The sequence below is a fragment of the Terrapene carolina genome, unplaced genomic scaffold (genome assembly GCF_002925995.2).
Source record: "Terrapene carolina triunguis isolate 2854851 unplaced genomic scaffold, T_m_triunguis-2.0 Scaffold629, whole genome shotgun sequence".
NCBI lineage: Eukaryota > Metazoa > Chordata > Testudines > Emydidae > Terrapene > Terrapene triunguis.
Genome location: NW_020664980.1, coordinates 18,013,166 through 18,034,156, shown reverse-complemented (window position 1 = coordinate 18,034,156; position 20,991 = coordinate 18,013,166). Strand labels below are relative to the sequence as shown.

General features: G+C 43.6%; 1 protein-coding gene across 5 annotated transcripts in view; it reads left to right on the top strand.

Annotated features, from left to right (window-relative positions):
* EBF1 (EBF transcription factor 1) overlaps positions 1 to 20,991 on the top strand; it is a 318,757-nt gene that overhangs the window by 193,228 nt on the left and 104,538 nt on the right. For 3 of the 5 annotated variants that reach the window (XM_026659367.2, XM_026659366.2, XM_029913400.1), the window contains exons 7-8: positions 4,167 to 4,248; positions 14,032 to 14,173. In XM_026659367.2, the coding sequence (XP_026515152.1) occupies positions 4,167 to 4,248; positions 14,032 to 14,173 (224 nt within the window). The remainder of the gene's footprint in view (positions 1 to 4,166; positions 4,249 to 14,031; positions 14,174 to 20,991) is intronic. The other 2 variants (XM_026659369.2, XM_026659368.2) reach the window with 1 other exon arrangement.

Genomic DNA, 20,991 nt, shown 5'->3' with positions numbered 1-20,991 from the left:
TGGCAGCCCTAGTACAGCCCTCGTATAGCAGTTCTGTGTTACCTGAAGGGTGCAGGTATTGACGGGCAGTGTGCAATATGTCTGCATTGGTGGTACACATCGCGCAGTGCCAGAGACCTAGAGGGGGCGTGTACCACAGCTGCACTCTACAGCGGGGTCGGGCACAGTGTGTTTCATTCATTGGCTCTATTAATCTGTGTGTGGGGGTCGGGTGGGAGGGGCTAGCAGATGTGTTTTGTTTGATTGTAAAACACCCAAAGCAGATGTCTCAGTAGGCACAGAAATCATGGGGTGCTGACTTTTGTCACATGACAGGAGTACAGTGGTGCTGGAACTAGGGGTGCTTGAATAACAAACACCAAATGCATGGTTTCCATCAGCAGCACCCCCACTATAAAAATTGTTCCAGCCCCCCCGGCAGGGATACTAGCCTTTGGCAAACCTGACCCATGTCAAGTAGCTGGGGCTCAGAAATAAAAGTTCAGCCTTTTATCAGCACTCCTGTGCGTTGCACGTCTATTTCACCTAGTGAGCAAATTTCAGACTTCAACAGTTAGCGTGAATACTATTTCCCCCCATCATATGGGGGAAAAGTTAGCTCTGAAAAAATAACCCGATATTAAGAAGTTAGATGTAAACAAATGCACATGCAAGTTATGTTTATAATTAGGGTGACCAGACAGCAACTGTGAAAAAACGGGACAGGGGGTGGGGGATAATAGGCGCCTATATAAGAAAAAGTCTCAAAAAACGGGACTGTCCCTTTAAAAACGGGACATCTGGTCACCCTATTTATAATGAGCCCAATTTTGCCAGCATTACTCCTGGGCTAGTCTGACCTGTTATAATGGGATGACTTGCAGCGAAAGGTGGCAGAATGGGGCTCAAGGCGAACAATGCAGCAGAGCTAACAATTCTAAGATAATGCTCTTGAGTTAAGCCATCCTGTATACTCACGTGGCCTCTGAGTCCCCTGTTTCTGTATTATTATTATTTGTTTGTATTATTGTAGTGCCTAGAGTTTCAGTTGTGGCCTGGGACCCCATTGTGCCAGGCGCTGTACAAACCACAGAACAAAACCAGTCTCTGCCCCAACAAGCTTAAAATCTAAGAATAGGGCAAGGGACAACAGATGGATACAGAAACACCGGGGAGTACAAGGAAACAGTGAGAGAGTATTTGTCAGCATGATAGGCAGTGGTATTCTAGCCCCCTGGTTTCCAGCCAAAAGCGGTTCTCCCTTCAGAGCCAGCTAACACTGGGTCAGATTCTTCCCTCCATGTCACCTGTGCGACCCAACAGAAGCGGACCACAGAGATTTGTGCAGAACAGGATGAGAGGCACTCTGCTTGCCAGGAGTCAAACCCAGGTCTCTCAGGGGTTAGGGCAATACATGATGCACATGGCCACCAAGCCTGCTTGTAGTTGGTGCTTTCTGAGACATTATTCAGCCCGTATTTTGGTTTGTCTCTCGGTAGAATAAGAATTCAAGATTGGATAGAGTATTTTATCACCTGATTTCTTTTTAAAACCAAGTAAGAGAAATTATAAGGGGCAAGCTCTGTGTCTTGAAAATTCCTCTCCAAAATGCTGTGGCTTAAAAAAAAAAAAAAATTCCTTTCCTGGAGTTTACAGAATTCACCAATTTTTTGGGGTTTGATAGAACTAAATAAATAGGCCTCAATTCTTCGTCAGCTTCTGTGGATGAAAAGCCCATTGACTTCAGGAGAGATGCACCCATGTCACTATGGTACAATTGTGGAGCTTTTGAATTAGACTTTGCAGACCCCAGAGACCAGCTGTTGTATTTCATGTAGGTGTTCGGTGCTTTTGATCTGGCGCCAGCCTATAAAACAAGAGAATGACATAGCTTGTTAAGCAGAGGAAAAGCTTAGAGTTTTGATAAAGAGGGCTCCGTTAAGAGCTTTGCCTATTCTGGGGGGGCTTTTGAGTTGATCACCGTGCGAGCGCACACACACACACGCCCCCAGTGTTTACACATGCCAGGCAATGTTAACAGGATCAATGTTTTCTACATTTGCATGGCACGTTTGACTCCATCGTTCAGTGCAGATATTTTTAACTGTTACATCTCCCACCCTCCCTTCCCGGTAATATTTTCCTTTAGGGAAGTTCAAGCCAAAGTGGTCAGCTGCTTGGCTCCTACATTCTGGAAAACTCTGAAGAATTCTCTAGTAAACCCCTGGGGCAGAGCAGACTTTTCCCTAAAGAATAAGCAGTTCTGAGAGACTTTGCCACATAAGGGCCTGTTTGAGGCTCCAGGCACCAGTTGACAGGGACGTCTTTGCCTCCCAACAGATGGCCAGGATTTTTATTTCAGCCAGCAATCTCTCGCAGAGGGGTGGTCTCGCTATTCTGCCAGCATTCCGCATGACAGGGCCAGCTTAGGGCAAGAGGGATCTGATGTCCGTGCCCTTCATAGCTCACGAGCTAAATGATGGGCTGTTGACAGGAAAGCCATCATCTGAAGTGTAAGATCCTGAACTCTCCCTGCATTTCGTTTTTCTTTGGCGGAATTAATGCCCTATTTGCTTGTCTCTCAAAATCCATTCTGGCACGAGTACAAACCTTCGACTGGTGGCAAGCAGTTGTCTGGATTCAAGATGCCGGGCTTTGTGCTGACAGCTCCTTCTACACAATCGGAGTCAGGCTGTCACAGCTGGCCATTAGAGGCTTAAAAAGACACACACACGACAAATAGCACCAACTTTCGGTTATTGAATATCCAGACCTACTTGATGAGAAAATGCAATGGCTTATACCCCTCTTTAATTGAGCGTAAACAAACAGCGCCCTTGCCATCCGCCGTTGAAAGTGTCTTATGGCTCCTTATGGTTTTATATCGGTTGGTCTCTTTGGTTTCCTTGAATGAGAGTAGCCCCTTGAAGTTTAAATTTGTCACCACGGCCATTGTCTAATATGATTTTTACAGCGTGAAGGAGCTGGCACAACAGTCAAACAGGCCTCTTTAGGATGCAGTTCCGCAGGGGAGCAGCATCACAGAACACCAACCAGCAAAATGGAGCTGTGAAATGTTTCCATGCAACGAGCCCAGTTTTGCCCTTCTTGATTTCGGCATATGCAAATTATGCCACTTAGTGGCCACGGTGGGTTCTCACCGGGGATCAGGACGGATGCTTGAAAAAAATTAACTTTCTGATTTTAAGTAAAACAATAACAAACCATCATCCCCTGATGCCTCATTATAAGTGGAGACAGGGTAAATTAGCCTCTGCCTGGTTAATCAACAGCTATTGCAGATATAATCATGCTCTGTCTGATTGTGCCTGGTTTTAAAGCTTGGTGCAGGATTTAATTTTACACAGTTCTCTTTAGTAGAGCCCTGATTATAGTTTGTTTTGGACAAAAGGCTGATAAACCCTGGCTCATGAGGAGGGAGCCAGGAATATGAGACCCACTATTATTCATTGACTTGTCTTTATGGGTTTACGGTCCATTGGTGCATAACAGTGAAGAAAATATTTTCAGTAAAATGTTTGCTTTTTGGGGGCTTGTAAAATGCAGTGTCTCTTCTTAAAGCTACATATAGGTCTGGGCCGTCATTTCAATTCTTCCATGAGATCAGCCTTTTAATCAAGGCTTCCCCTCACCCCCCAGTGTTTTGTTCATTCATTTATGCAAATTGTCACGAACCAGCTTTAATTTTGTTGACAAATTTGGTTTAATTGTTGGATCAAGATTCAGATTGTGCGGAACGCTTTAAAATTTTTGCATCAAATTGAGGTTTACACGCTACACACGAACTTGTGAGATGAAACCTCTTATATGCAAAGACGTTTTCTTGGCCAGCATTCTTCTGTTTTCTCTTTGCTGTACTGAAACTGTCTCTTTAACTTCCTGATTGCTGTGGAAGACAGCATGATTCCGTGACGCAAGCCATTTAAAGTGACAGAGGGACCAATTCTGCAAACCTGTATGGCTGTGACAAAGCAAAGTCCTTAAGCACGTGTCATTTTTAGCACATGCTGAAGTGCTTTGCTGGTTGGAGGCCATGTGAGAAGTCCTTGTGTGAGTAAGGATTGTTAATTGGAGGAAGGATTCGTTGGATCAGACTCAGGAAAGGGCATGGTGCTACACGCTGCGTGCATCTGAGAGGCTAATGGCAGTGTCTCTTTTCTCTACAGGTTCTTCTTGAAATTTTTTCTCAAATGTAACCAAAATTGCCTAAAAAATGCCGGAAACCCCCGGGACATGCGGAGATTCCAGGTCAGTATGTCATGCTTCCTCCTTTAAAAATAATCAACTGGTGGGGTAGAAATAATTTGACCCAAACTAAGCTGGGAATTAACTGGAAGATGCTGAAATTTACTATACTGATCTCCATTTTTCGGATTCCCAATGATAGCAGAAATTAGCAGGAAGTTCTTGGATTTTCATGCTCTGGGCAAGAGAAGACTTGAAGATGATGCCATCCCCATAGGAAGTAAAACTGTGAAGGGAAGAAACAGAAGTGACCTTGTATTGTTTCTCTGTTGAATCACATGGTTGCTTCTCTCTAGGGTGTCCTGCTTTGCCTTAAGACCCAACTGTGCCTTCATGTAAAGATTTTAAGTGAGCAAACAATATTTATTAGTGGGGGAAATCTTGTCACCAAAACAGATATATGGTTATGCTGAAAATCTAAACAAGCTCCCCTTGGGGAGTCATTTGCTGCAGTTTGAAAGATTTTTTTGTATTTTTTGAAAGATTGCATTCATTTTATACTGGCCCAGTCCTCACTACGGGTGTGTGTGTTTCGATTTAAGATACGCAAATTCAGCTACGCGAATAGCGTAGCTGAATTCGACGTATCGGAGCCGACTTATCCCACTGTGAGGACGGCGGCAAATCGACCTCCGCGGCTCCCCCATCGACGGCACTTACTCCTACCTCCGCTGGTGGAGTAGAAGCGTCGATTCGGGGATCGATTGTCGCGTCCCGACGAGACGCGATAATTCGATCCCCGAGGGATCGATTTCTACCCGCCGATTCAGGTGGGTAGTGTAGACCTGCCCTCAGGCAAAACTCCCACTGTCTGTTCTTCACTAGGGTGTTTTTGGCAAATACTTCCCTACCATTGTAAGCTCCCACCCGTGGAAACATAGGCTGGGCGCGGTGGGGTGAACAGAGCTCCAGCTAGCCACCAATATTTTTCCATTGTGTTGTTTAACCATGCTCAGTACCAGTCTAAAAGATACGTAAGCTCCTTCCTTTTCAGTTTAAACCAATTTTTACCAAAAAATTCCTGGGTTATACAAAAAGTCTTATTCATTTTGTTCTGATTTTCACCCTACTTTTATATCATTCAAATGTATAAAATTAACTTGTTTTATTGGGAAAATACAATACACTGCATGAGATCGATGTATTACAATAACACATTAGTCTGTGTGTATATGCAAAGCTGCCTGTTGAAGTAAGGCTCTATGTTTATTGTGTGTATCTTCTAGACTAATAAACAGGCAGGCAGGCAAGCTCTGAAGTGCGTGCGCATCTGAATGTACTGATGAATCTCATGCCTGCCACGTATACATCTCAAGCTGCTCGCAGATAACTGTTGAAAGATTTGACACAGTAAAATGAGAAGAAAACCAAAATCTGTATCAGAATATGTTTCAGAACACAAGGAAGTATTTGAAAGTTTAAAAAAAAAACAAAAAAAACAGGAGAATAGGATGAAGTTGAGTGTATGTGCTACAAATGGTGTGGCCCAATTATTAAATGTAAATATTTATAGCTTAATAGTTCTAAGTGTACAACAGTAAACTGTTTATTCAAATGAAAAGTTTTATTTGGGGATTAGAGATACATTGTTTTCTTAAACTCAGAGGTGGCATTGTGTTTTGAGTTCTGTTTTAGTTCTGCAGCAACCCACATTGATGAATGGAAATCAAAGCATTAATCTACTGAATACTCCCCCTGCGCGCGCCCCCCCCATATTTCCGTCCTCCAAAATAAACCCCAATATTTACCCAGAAAAATTATTAATAGTTTTTTGCACTGATTTTCACCTGTTTTTGTTGTTGTGGCTTGTGCTAATAAACACTGATAAATTCCCGGGAAAAAATAAATAAAATAAAAACTGAAAACGAAGGGCCATAAGGATATGAAATTAAAAACGTCACTGGCCATGGAAGCATTGTCTACACGAGACCTCCCAATGCTGGAGCCAGCCGGGTGTTGGCAATGGTGGGAAATGTGTGCCCAAAGGACCCCCCGTGTCATCGTTCAGAGGGTGTTTTGCCTACAAGGGTCGGTAAGGTGGAGAAATGACCCTCCCTCGTTGTGGGCAATGCAGGAGTTTAGTGAAGGCAAGCTCCATGAGGTTTCTTACTCAGGACTGTCCTCAGGGGTTGGGGTTAATCTTCACCCAGAAGCAGCGAGGGGTTTGTCCCGCAATCCATGGGGGTCAGAGAAGGGTAGTTGAGGCTGGAAGTGGGCCAAGGACCATCTGTGCAGAAGCCCAGCATCTGTGAAGCAGTTTAGGGTGCTCTGAGTCCCCTTCCAGCCACCGCAGCACTTAGTTGTAAGTGGTACACATTCTATGAGTGATTATAATACTCAATGCCTCTTTCTTTTACTGTATGCACGCTAACAGGTTAATCCCTGTAGTTCCCCACAAGGTAGGTGAGTATAATTTATTCCTGTGCAGCTGGGATAGAGGAAGGGAAGTGACTTGGCCGAGGTCGTGCACCTGGTCAGTGTCAGAACTGGGATTAGAATGCCATGAGTCCCTGACGTCCAGTTGCACGCGCCTTCCTCTATACCGTGCTGCCACTGGGAGCTATTCCCACTTATTAAAATATATATTCTCCTCTAAGAGGAAGAGTATTCTCCAAGGGTGCTCTCGCCAGTAGGGCAATCTAGCATGAACAGCCAGGTCTGGGGCCTGTCAAAGCACACGGTTCGTGATATGTACGCACTGCCAGTTTCGTACTCCCCCAAGATACGGGCTGATTTTCATATGGTAATGCCTTTGCATGTTCCCTCAGAACAGCAACCAGGAGCCTGTGTAGGTGAGCAGGTAGGGCATAAGAAAGGTGGTTGATCTCTTCACTTGTAAAGACATTCTGTCATGCAAACCCAGCTTCACAGCAGTTGAGCTTTCAGTGTGTAAACAGAGACTGCTTAATTACACAGGTCATGTCAATTAGCGTGACCTTAGCATTTTCAAGAAATTAATCACTTTCAGCAGAGCAAAGCACGGCTCATACATTAATACAGTGAGCTATTAAAGCTTGTAGAAATCCATTAAATGCCAGTGCTTTTTTTTTTTCTTTTGCAATAGCTGGGTTTTCTTCTTGAACTTGTTGCTCTCGCATTAGACCAACAAACTTCTTACAATAAAGCGGCTGGTCACTGTGGAGGGTAGAAGACACAGGCTTCATTTTTCACTTCTAGGGGAGAAAAGTATCAAGCAAAACCACCGCGTGGTCGTACAGAGCACCCACCTTTGGCTCACGGGCGTAAACATGCTGGGTGAAATCCTGGCCCCCTTGGGTATGTCTGCACTGCAGCTGGTAGCCAGCCTGGGGAGATAGAGGCATTCGCACTAGCACACAGTGTGGCCATTGCGGCTCTGGCTAGCCCCTGAGCTGACCCAGGGGTTAGGTGGGCTTGAGAGACTGAGCTGCTGCCTGAACTGTAATGTCTACACAGCTATTTGTACTGCGCTACCCGCTCCGGGAGACTCGCTCCCAGCTGCAGTGTAAACCTCCCTTTGAGGGCAATTGACTTCAGTGGGGCTAGGATCTCACCCACTAACTCGAAAGGCTTGGGTCAGAGTGAGGAGATCAAGGCAATTTCAAGTCCTTTTTTTAAAAAAATTATTGGAGATATGCTATCTCCTAGAACTGGAAGGGACCTTGAAAGGTCATGGAGTCCAGCCCCCTGCCTTCACTAGCAGGCCCAAGTACTGATTTTGCCCCAGATCCCTAAATGGCCCCCTCAAGGATTGAACTCACAACCCTGGGTTTAGCAGGCCAATGCTCAAATCACTGAGCTACCCCTCCTCCTGTTCATAGCTGGATAGCCGGCGTTTCTGGGAGGGGCCAGATGGTCCCATGTGGCTCTGTTTGCGCGGCTCTCCGCCTTTCCACACAGAAGTGAGGGAGTTTCGTTCACACAACATAACTCCTCCTTCCTTACTTCATGCCACTTTTTCCCACCCTGATCCTGGTATCATCTGGGAACTGGTTCATCTTTGGGGCTGATCTCCATTGTCTGCCTGGAAAAGGCCCCAAGCCCCAGGAGTCATTGGGGATTGCTGGAATGCAGCCAGGCTCTGGCCCTGTCTTGTGTTGGGGAACAGGAGGTGGTGGTGGCAAAGTACAGGCCCAGGTACACCAGGCTAATGCCACCTGAGGATGAACTTTGCAGTTTCCTTCCTCTTTCTCTCCCTCCCCGGTGGGCTTCACTGTGGAAGGGTCAACTGGAGCCTATCTCATTTAGTCACAAAATGGCTAACGAGTGAAGGGAAGGGGGCGGAAGGTATGCTGGTTTTGGGGAGCTGAGTGTGGAGCCCGAGTCGGCTGGCCCAGGCCAGCCGCGGCCAGGCCTCGCGTAACCTAAGTGCTGCTGCAATACAGGTAGTAATTCGATGGCATTATGGGGGCGGGTGAGCAGCTTGCTGTGAAGGTGGGGGCAGGGGGAGAGGATGGAGAGTGATGGGAGCGACTGAGACGCAGCTGGGGGAGGGCATGCTGGCTGTTCTTACGGCATTTCCTTGGTGGCTGGCACCTGGTGCCATGTACTCCCTGCCACCCTCGGTGGCCGGTGCCCTGTTTTCTCCCTCGGTGGCTGGCACCTGTGTGCTGTCACCCCCTCCCGTCCTCCCCTCCCACCCCCCCGGCTATAGGCCTCACCCCAGCCTGGCAACTGGCACACATGCTCCTGCCCCTCCCCTGGGCTGAGTGTCTCCACAGGGACCCAGGGTGGCTGAGGAGTCACATAAGTGACCGCCTCTCCCGGCCGGCTGGAGGCATATACTGTGTGACTCCTGTGTGGTCCCCATACGCTGGCCGCGTAACAGAAGCCTGGGAGAAGAGAGCTAATCCTACCTGCTCCCTGGTGTCTGGCCTGCTCCGATGTGCTGCTGCAGCTCCCCCACCCCTGCTTTGGGTTCTGCTCCCTCCTGCCCCCCCTGCATGGGGATGGGATATAGCTGGGTCCCCCTCTTGCCTCTACATCAGCTATCCCCTCCCCTCAATATTCCCATTGCGGGGGCAGTAGCCCCCACTACCCTCTTGGTCTGCTGCCCCATGGTGGTTCTCTGCCCTAAAAAAAACACACAGAACTAAAACACTTTTTGTCTACTTGTGTAATTAATAAACCCCAAGCAACCTGGGAAGTTTGTTGTTGCTGTTATAATAAAACTGCACGCACGCTGACACGTGTCGGGTTTCAATAGGGAGGAAACTTTTGTGGCTGAGTCAGAGCATAAACCCCCCAAACATGCATTTATTATGGAAACCCAGAAAGTCACTAACGCATTACCGCACTGTCTGATAGGCTTAGCACAACCTCCACCTCTTGCAAACTTGTCTTAATGGGATGCTGCCACTCATGTTTGAATGGTAGCCACTTGTGTCCTGCTGCAAATCTGCATAAGAGACAAAAATGATGCTTCACGAATCCCAGATAATGGAGTTAGGACATGCAAGGTTCTCTCCCCAGAGGGATAAGGAGGAGGGGGAGTTTGGAAAACAGCAGTATGAGTTCTGACCCCAATTCACCAAGGTATTTAAGCACGTGCCTAACTTCAGGCATGTGAGTAATCTCCCTGAATGCATTGCACATACCTGCTTAACTTTAGGTACAGTCTTAAGTATCTTGTTGAATCAAGGTCTATTTGAGTTACCTGAATGACGGAAACAGACTGCACAAAGCAGTCTCCAACTGGTGATGAAAATAAGGATGTTTCCCATCCCTTTTTGTCATGACATCCATTAGGAAGCTGGAGCAGTGAGATATACCATCAGATTAGTGAACCCCAAAGCCAAAGGCCTAAAGCAAATGGCAGCAAGAGACATCTCAAGCCTGGAAATTATCGTCATTGAATTTTTGCAGCCTTTGCCATGAGGTGTCTGGGGTATAAACCAAAATATCAGGGCACTGCCAGGAAAACGGAGAAAATTGAAAACACCAGGAACACGTTCTGTATTAATCAGTTAGCAAAGCTTAATGGGCTGTGGCTAAAAACGAGGAGTCATGCGATGCTTAATTTTGATATATTAGGTGATGCACCATAACAAATCAACAGGCCCAGGACTAAACCCGGATAAATAGTTTGATCTCCAACATTCTTGTTTCAGAAGGTTTTTTAACTGACCTCCCAAAAACATTCACAACGGAGCTATTTAACGGCAGGCAGAATACTTTGCAGAGTCATTATATAATATAGCGGGAATGATACTGGTGGCTGGCTGAATAAAGTTGTAAAAGGATGTGGGGGAGGACTCTTCCCCCAGTTTCCCCCAGTGTTGATACAGGATTTAGATTAAAAATCTACGACGGGTTGAAGCTAAAGCTCAAAATCATTTTCCGTGTTTGCCTGACCCAAATTAAAAATGTGTTTTGTTGACAAAATTTGGAAAGGTTGGAGATTTGGCAGGCCTGGTTGTCCCCATGTTTACATTAATATGTCAGCACCTCATTAATCATTTATTAAACTGTAGTGTTTCTTTTCCCTCCTGCTAACGCCTCTGTTCCGCGGATGTCTCACTGTCCACTCCACATCTAGTTTGATTTCCCCCTCACCCCACACACAATTTTACGATTTCTCCACGATTAGTTTTAGCATGTGCTTTAACTTGAACACATCCTGATCATTTCAAAATCAAAATGAGACAAGTGTTGTATTTTGGATTAAAAATCAAAGTGTACCTTATAAGCCTATATGTGCCCTGAAAAAGTCCCAGTATATCACTGCAGTGCATAACAAAATACACAGTCTATTTTTTCTCTGTACATAGTCATGGCATTAATATTTAGCTAATGCGTGTGTGCTAAATCCTTTTTACATTCCTAGCAAAACAGAGGGCTTACGTTAATAAAATTGTATATTTTAAGAAATAAGCAGAGCGTGTGTGCTGCTTTTTACAGGTGCACTATGAATAATCATTTTTTTTAGACAGACACCCAGAATAACCACTTTTTTCTGCATTTCCTGACACTGGAAACAGCTTCTCATGGTGATTCCTTTTATAGTTTCTTCTGCTAACGACTCCAAAGAACCACTCCAATGTGGTCTCTGTGCAGTAAATCAAACTCCCTGGTCAAGAGGTAGGTAGGAAGGTACAGTTCAGTCAATCAAAACGTGTCACATCAACAGATTCCAAAACCCGAGGGAAAAATATTACAAAGGCCTGATCCCGTAACTGACCTGGTTGGATCTACTGTTATGAACAGAGTTACTCCCATGTTAGGAGTTCTTGTGTGAGAGCGGTTACTTACGTGTGCAAGTCTTTGCAGGTTTGGGCCCTAAGCTAGTAGTATTTTTAATTTAGGAAGACTTTTAATTCTGGATCCTGGAAACACCCACATGCTTAACTTTAAGCATTTGCTTAACCTAATTGACTTCAATGGGACTACACACATGCTTTAGAGGAAGCACATGCATAAGTATTTGCAGGATTGGGGCCAAGTTGTGGGGGAAATATTTCAAGCTTTTGATGTTCTAGGAAATTCAAATTCTTCTGCTGCTATGATCATTATTATTATTATTATTATTAATTTATTTTATTTATGATATTTCTACATCAGCCTAAATGAGCTTGGCACTTTACTGACTAACACAGAAGACTGGTGTAGAAGTCAATGGCGTTATGACAAGTGACGTCAGCTGAGGATTTGCCCAAAAATCCTTGTCCCAAAGAATTTGCAATGGTTGCAATCTCATTTGTGCCCTCGCAAACTATGTGCCACTCACTGTAGGGTCACATTTTAGTGGAAACAGCAAAAACTTGCTTCTGCACCCCAGGCGCGGAAAGGATAAATTCCATTTGAAATCCTTGTGGAATTTTACATTTTGGCATGTTTTTCTCCACTAGTTTGAATTCAAAAGAATTTACCTATAATATTTCGTGCTGTCTTTTTTTTTTTCAAATTACTGTCTGTAAGAGCTGTTGAATTCTTTATTCTGTATTTTAATAATATGTATTTTTTAAAAAATCCATTGCAGAATGGTGTTCTGATGGACTAGATCAGAAATCCTGAAATGCAAACTGTTCTGTTGTGTTCCCCCTTTTAAAGACAAAGGCTTCCTGGCTTGGCTAAAGATGGTTTAGCCACTTGACTCGCTTTGTATTTTTAAGTGTTTAATAGGTGGTGAGAAATAGGTAGAATGGCAAAGTTTTTAGTTTATTTTCTTTATCCAATTCAAGTGATGACATTGAATTGTTGTAAGTGATCCTTCAAGTGTCCCCATCCGAGCAACGCTGAGAGGGAGCCGCTTCCTGGGAGCGTTGAAGCAATGTTTGCCAATCCTTGTAAAGCATTTCACCTCTTCAGAGGCTAAAGCCTCTCAAAACCAAGAACAATTAAAGCAAGAGCCTTTCAGAGCGACTGGGGAATTCAGCAAAATAAATCAGAAATCCTCTGCCCTGGCTCTGGAGGCTCGCCTCATTATAAGAGCAGATCTATTAGCCCCCTTGCCATTGTCTTTCATTTCTCAAGTGAGGTGATTCTAATTAAATTAATCTGCATGTCAATCTATCGGTGATCAATCAAGAGGGCTGAGGTCCCCCTGTGCGGCAGTGTGCTTGCGGCTGACAGGGGCTGATAATGGAGGAAGAAATAAACTGTCGAGCAAAGTTAATTAGTCAACATAATAGGTGGATTAAACGGAGCCGCTGATTGCTGTTTCACATGTCGAAGCATGAGGTGGGAGCTGAAACTGCAATTAACAGACAATTATTATATTTGGTTGTAAGAGGTCGCATGAATAAACATATCTCGGTGGGTTTCAGTTTTTAATCCCTTTCCCTGTTTAATATAAGGAGAAGTGTAGGTCATTTCTTCTTATTGTTTTAGTCAAAGTTCTCTACGGCAACGTGTGCTCTTGGAAAACTGGCAGTCTACCCAGGGCCCTGTCTTCAACTGGAATCAAACCCTGAAATGCTGAACTTCATTAGTGTAGGACATAGGGGTCAGAGCGGGGAATGGGGTAAGAGGAGCAGTGTGTGGTCCTGGAATTATGGTGGGGATCTGAGTGACCTGGGTTCTGCTCCCAGCCAGCTGTATGACCTTGGGCAAGTCACGTTCCCTATTTATGCCTCAGTTTCCCCTCCCACACTTTGTGTCTTACCTATCCAGATTGGAAACTCCTTTGGGCAGCATCCATCTCAGATTGTGTCTGTATAGTGTCTAGGACAGTGGATCCTGATCTTGGTTGGGATCCCTAGACATGAGCATAACGCAGATGGCAATAAAGGTGACTAGGTCTGTCTTTCTCTGAAGTGGAGACTGTCCCCAGACACACTGAAATGCAGCTCAGAGCGGGAGAATTTGGGATAAGTCCAGATATCCCTGGTGACTGTGGCTAAAAAAAAGAGGAGATTGGGGCAGGGAGAGAAAGAGAACGCTGCTCTCGTCTCAACTTCACAAAAAGTGTTTTTGTTTTCTTTTATTTTGAATCGATTCTCATTTGCAATGTCAACAGCGCTATCTACTTCAGCACAGAAACTGAAGGATAATTTAGGGTGAAACACAGCCGCCCTTGTATTTGCGGGGGGGGGGGGGGGGAAGAAACCCTTAATAAAGATCTTCTTGTTAAAATGATGGTTAACAGCGTACCTTCTGCCATACAGCTACAAACTCTGCAATTTGACTTAAAGCTGCATCAAAAGGTTTCTCTGCCAAAGACTCACTCATCAATAGCGTCTCTTGTTAGATTTGTACAGCATAAGCACCAGTTATTATGCGAAATAGCTATGAAATTTTCTCTAGCTCCCAGCTGTTATTTATTTAACTGAGTTTATTACAATCTGTGCTCTTTTTTTTTGCTTGCAGGTTGTGGTGTCGACAACAGTCAACGTGGACGGCCATGTGTTGGCGGTGTCGGACAATATGTTTGTACACAACAACTCCAAGCACGGGCGGAGGGCTCGACGGCTCGATCCCTCGGAAGGTACGCCTTCTTATCTGGAACATGGTAGGCATATCATTTTCGTTGGCTGACATTGCTACTTTAAATGTGGATTTATTTGGTTTCTCTCTCATTTTTCATTTCAAATTGTCCTGCAGTCGTCGAAACAAACTTCCGGGCCAAATTTTTAAGAGATCAGTCTCCAAAAACTGGGTTTGGATTTTCAAAGCAGCAGAGGACTAGAGTTTTCAGTGGTGGGGTGGGGAACCTGAGAAAATTCTCATGAAAAATCTGCCCTTTGCTTTACTGAAAAATGTCTACATTTTTGGGATCACCTCCACTCAGCACCCAAAATTGGGGTCAGGTGTTCAAAATGGCGCAGCTCCCCCTGGCATGTAAAAGATGTGGGTAGAGTTTCAAAAGCACTTGGCACCCACAACTGGGACCAGATTTCTGGTAGCTGCTGGGTGCTGAGCTCTGTAGAAAATCTGGCTACTACATTAAGTTTTTTTACATGAGAGTTAAGCTGCTTTGAAAATCTGGACCTAATTAATGTTTTGTTTTTGCTTTGTCCTCTAAATTGGTGACTGCTTCTAAAAATAAAACAAAACAAAACAAAAAGCATAAGGGAATTCCCCCCGGCCCCTTGGGAGAATTGTCCCTTGTCTTTTGAAGTGGGTTATAATCCTGATCACATTAGGCACTTGCTCCCATTGACAGTCGTGGGTGTGGAATGCACCCAGCCCCTTGCACTGGTTTGTGCCATAAGTGTGTGCCATGGATTGCATGGGTAATTGGTTATATTCTGCCAAATAGTTAGAAGAAACCAGATAAAATTTGTCTCAAGGAAAGTGAATGCCACTTGGAAAAATGTAAACTGCATACAGTAATACAAATAATAATAATGGGAGAATCTATCATTTTCCACCACTCGATGAATTGCTGATGAAAAAGAGTTCTATTCTACTCATTCTTTTGGGCTCCGATCCTGCAAAAATTTAGTCATCTGCTTAACTTTATGCACGTGTGTAGCCATGTTGAAGTCAATGGGACTGCTTGCGTGAGTAAAGTTGAAGGTATGGATAAGTGGTTGCAGGATTGGGGTTGTAGTTCGCACTTACTAACCTAAAATTCTTAGCTCAGCAGCGTTTCTCATTATATAAACATAACTTACATCTGTATTTATTTAACTCTAACTTTTTATGTAGGTCATGAGCCATTTTCAGCTGTGCTTCATCCTATAGAATTTTTTTTCATCCCTGCCAACAACCTAATCTAATAAACAAACCACTGTCATAATGTTTGCTCGATTTTTGTATGGAATGTGCAAACTGCTTTTATTAATTAGCAAGAGGCAGAGCCTTACAAAGGACACGTCACTCTGTTCAACCTTGCAATCTTTTTAACATAAACTCTCTTGTCTTTCAAAACCTGCTTATTTTTTGGCTTTGTTAGAACTAAGCTAGATACACTTTTTTTCCAGTGAGGACCTTTGAATGCCTACCTGTGATTAAGTTTATACTTTTTTTTCCTCATACTTATAATTATTCTTGTCTTCACACATACTGTAATGCTATCTCCTTGTCATGTATCTACCACTCCCACTTGCTAAATTGCTCTGTGTGCAAAAAGAAGAAAATAATAAAATTATACCTATATTTTCAGATAACCCTCAGGTCCAGTGGTTGCCATTAAATGTCAACATTTGCCAACAGGCACCACATAATCACCACAATTATCTCCTCTGCTAAATCCTGCGGGGGCGGGGGGGAAGTGATTATCTAATCCAATCTAATTCTCGGGTACCTCTCGGATGAAATTATTTGGCCACCGTTGGCAAATTCTCATTAATGGTGACCACTGCACTAAAAGATCCCTTCCTTCCTTAAGACATGCCAGACATTTAACCTTTTTTCAGCTAAACCTGTGTCTCCCCCAACCACTGAACTCTATGCATGTTTATGTGCATGGGATGGCAACAAAACTAGCAAGTACTTTTGTTGTATGTTGTCCAAAACAACTGACCGAACTCAAGGGTGGATACATGTTAAATGGGGCGCCTACCCACCAAAGTTTTGAGCAGCCACCAAAAACTTAAACCCCACTCCTGGAACAGTCTATAGCTCTCTCCATTGGAATAGGCTTCCCTCATAGTTCCCTCCCCAAAATGTGTCCCTCTTACTCCTGCTCCTAGATCCTTGGTCCTAAGGCCTGGGCTGTCTTCCCCAGATTTGTCCATGCAGAATACCCTTGGCTCTCCCACCTTCTGTGGGGGTGTTGGGCAAGTGGGGGAGAGGATGATGCAGGCCATATCAGGTTGCCAGTCGTTAGCTGTGCTGCTCACAGCTATTTCGGCCCAGCGCTCTGACTGATCATGAGGTTTGGATTGCAAGAAGTGTACTATCATACCCCTCTGACCCAATGTACCCAGGCGCTTATATAGAGATTTTGAGCCCAAATGCAAATATCTGGTCAGCAAATGAGGAATACCTGATGTTGTTTGTGGAGAAGTGGAGGCAGAAGGTGGTGAGGTGGGGTGCTTGCTGCTTGGTTTTCTTAGGCATTATTAAACTTACAATTTTCTTTACAAACCTGTTTTGGCAAATGCTGCTTTTAAACATTGAGTTCCAGTGTGTGTGACACCTAAAAAAGACTTTGGGTGCCGAAAAGCAAAACCGGACAGAAAGTTTTACCTTCTGAGCCACTCAGGAGCCTTGTGTCTCCACACTTGGGTTTTTACCATCTCATTTGCAGGTAGCCTGGATTATTTTTGGGATCTCCAACACAGATCTATATTTATAGCCTGCTGGTCAGACAGTAAAAGGAAAGCTCCTTTTTAGCAACTCATCTCTCTGTACATAAGTAGAAACCAAGATCATGGTTTCACATCCCCACACTATACTCCTTGATCCTGGAGAGTTAATAAGCTCATCTTTCAAATAAATATACCTTTTTTTCAAAAGGCAGAGGCTAATTATTTCATACCGCTCTGTGTGGTATAAATAGGGTAGGCCACAGTGATTTGTGGTTTGCAATAATTATCACATTTTCACTCACAAATAGTTGGACTCTTGCTTGTTTGATATTTATGGTAAACCATGGGGCTAACATGGTTGACCTTTCTAAATTATACAAATACAGTAAGATGTATAGAGAAGAGCTAATACAGATCAAAATCGGCATAATATATATTGGTGTATAGTTCATCTGAAGGTGTAATTTAAAAAGGAAAACCTTTCCAAAACAATTTAAAGGACTAAACCCAAACAGGCGGGGAAAAGGAAGGGTATGCAAGAGGTAGCATTTAAGCAGGCCTGGAGGGACTCTTTCAGGTTTCTTAGCTCTAGATCTCTGCAGAGTTTCTTGCATAAACTCGTTTACCTTGGTTCAAAGTAATTTTTCAAATCTCTGGGTGTATTTACTTGAATTTAAAGCCAATTGCAGCATCAGTTTCTCTCTTATTTTTCCTCTCTGGCAGAATGCAGTGCCCTCAAAAAATGATGGTGCCGGAGACCCTGTCAGTTTGCATGCTCTAACACTTTATTATCTAATGATCTAATATGCAACAAGGCAAAGAGGGGGTGCTCATCACTCTGACAGGATGCCTAAGAGAAGTGACTAAATTACTTTATGTACCATTAGCGCTAGCAGCGACGGTGAACTCACTGTGAGCGTTTATGCAAATACTCCTGAATACATTCAAGTGGCCTTGTCAGGCAGACGACTGACAAGCAGTTTAAACGCTCTTTTTTTTTCTAAGGGCCAATTTTGTTTCTTCTCCCTCCCCATTCCACCCTCCTCCTCCTTCTCCGTGGTGAGATCACTGAGGAATTAGGCTCATTGGTGACTGACTTGGTTCTATGTCAGTCTCACCAGCAGCAGCAGCAAAAGAAGAAATATATCATTTACATGTTTCAGACAAGCTACAGGACTTGATTTCAGAACTGCAGATAGAAGCAAAGACAGCTGGGATGTCTAATGCAATGCCCTGCCACTGTTGTGTTATTTCTGATCTTTTTATAGACTGCTTATGAAGCCAGAGACTGCCCTAGCCTTCAAAATATAGTGACTGCACCTATGCAGTGTCCTAGTAACTTTAGCGGGACCTTGTGCTGGTGATATTGGTTGCGGGTTTGGAACTTTAGTATGCAACCTCCTCTCTAAAGAGACTGATGCAAATTCTCCTCTGCCTTTCTTGAGATGCCACCTCTGTTAAATAACCATTTTTAAGGCAGGGTTCCCTGAAATATAACGTTCAAGTGCCTTGTTCTTACAAAATGGTATTTCCAGTTAAAAATCCATCAGATGCTCAGCAATACATATACATACCTGCTCACTTTGTTCCTGGAGACTTCATACAAGCGTATCTCCCACTGAAGGCTGTAGGAGACCTGAGTGTGAAGGGTTTGCTGGAGGCTTTTAATTGGTGTCTTGCTTTCTGTTTTACATTCACAATATGGTGCCATCCACCCTCCTTTATAAATCATTCTGAGAGGACAATCTGTAAGATGAAGCCTCGGTTCTGAATGCCTTTACACCTCGTTGTAACTGCCCAGATTGTAAGAACACGATACAGACATAGATGGGCCATTTCATATCTAAAATTTTGCTAGATGTCACTGTCATATCAATTCATTCCTCCTAAAAGATATTCAGAGATCTGACTTACTGACCTAATTCTTGTACTGTAGAAAGATGACTTGGCCACAGCACTTAGATCTTCTTTTAACTGGCGTGAACTTGAATGACATGAAGAAACTTCCTGTATCGACTCCATTTTAACCCTTTCACCCCTGCATTCTTTAATACTGCATGCAAAACACACTGCTTGTGTGTATCTTAGTAGTTAAGCGGTTAATATAAAATAGGAGAATGAAATGGAATAAATGCCATGAGGAAAACTTTAATGAGCTGAGCAATGGGGTCATGCTTAAAAAAATGACATTTATCCTTCCCCTTAACTGGTTTTAATCCAAAAATTGCTAGTCAAATATGGGGACTAATGCAATTTGTGAAGTGATCCCAGGTTAAATAGGCAAACGTTGGTGTTTGTCTGACTGCCCCTTGGGAGGAGGGGCAGCACCTGCTACATCTGAGATATTATTATTTATTATTTATTTGCCAGGAAGTGAAAAATAGAACCACATATACAGACACTTTTATTAAGCATATCAAGAGTTATATGGTATTAAAATATTCACAGAGATGCCAACATTTGAATGCAGTTTAATGAAGCTTTGCAGAAGGACCTTAAGGCCATAGGGAGTTGAAATAGAGACATGTCTTTTTTGGCCCCACACATACAACCAGGCATACATTGGACTTAGTTTATTATATAAGAAGGCAATATTGAAATATTTAAAATATTAGGATGGTACCTCTTTGATAGAGTACAATTGGCATGCAGTATTGTTACTTCAATGTTCTAATTTATTTCCTATTAGGAAAGAATACCTAGGATTGTTGGACATCTCCAAGTTTACACAAGGGAGAAAAATTTGACTATAACAACATTGCACAACATGGATATTAATAATAATAAGTAAGCCTTAATATGCTGAAGGGTTGCAAAACTTCAAGCTGGAAATAATTTTCTTTCTGGTGTTTGACTTTTGCCAAGTCCCCTTTCTTGTATCGGTTCCCTCATAAATGTAGTGACTCAGAAATTCAGGCAGATTTTTACATAATGGTTTGTTATGTTTGTTTGTAGCTTGACATAACTGGGTGCATGATAGTAACCTCTTCCCTGCCCTGTGGACACATAGGAGCCACATCATCTCAGATGTAAGGGCGTACTAGACAGCTGGATTTAATCCATTCGGTATAGCCGAGTGGACTTGCAGCCTTCTATCCATTTGGATGGACAAAGTAGGTCGTGAAAAGTCAGGTTTTTCGTTTTAGAAAACATGTAGTTCTCCCCTTAAAAACAAATGGCACTCATTCCCAAAGACCCCTGTGCAATCCTCATAAGATTTCTACAGTAAGGGCAATTAACCACTGGAACAACTTACCTAAGGATGTCATTGAATCTTCTTCACTTGCACTCAAGTCAAGATGGATGTCTTTCTTAAAACCTCCACAAGAGCAAAGGAGCGCTTTTTTTCAGGATAGGAGCTCTGCTTCTTTGTGCTTTCAGAGCTCCACGGGAACTAGAGGAGAGAGCAAGAGAGCTGGCTTCCTCAAGGCCAGGCGTCTCAAACAGGAGTTCAGAAAACTCTCTCTGTATCTAGGTGATTAGATTGATGTCCGTTGCCAGTCTTGGAGAAGCTGGCAACTTAGGAGCTGTATCTTCAACTTTATGAAGGTTTTGGGAATTCTCCAAGACCTTTGTGGAATCAGAGCACGACTACAGAAAAACCTTAGCTGCTGTGTTTGGCTGAACTTTCATAGCTACCAGTACATTACTACATTCAGTAGCACTCAAGCAGGCAATGAATATTCATAGGTAATGAGCATTCCTTACATGTCAATTTGCTTTGCTGGCTGCCATGTCACCAGTACAATGGCATCATGGGGGGGGATAAGAATGACACTAGGATGCGTCCCTGAATGGTGGTGAAGTTTGCCAGACATTCCCTTTCTCACATGTCCCAATATGGGCACACCAGGCAATTGCAAAGCCATACATTATTATAACAGAATTAATATTTATTTCCAAAGATTTACCAAGCAAACAAATGCCTCCATTCGCTATCTCTCAATTAGAAAAACACCCTGGCTGCTGTTGCTCTAGTAGAAAGAGGGTTCTTTCCCCAATCACCTGGGGGAAGTAGGGTTCGGCTGTGTGTACTGTGATAGGAAATAAAGGCCAAGAACTTTTAAAGTGACGGCAGATTTTGGATGCCCCTCTGGAGGCAACTCAGAGGAGCCTGATTATCAGAGAC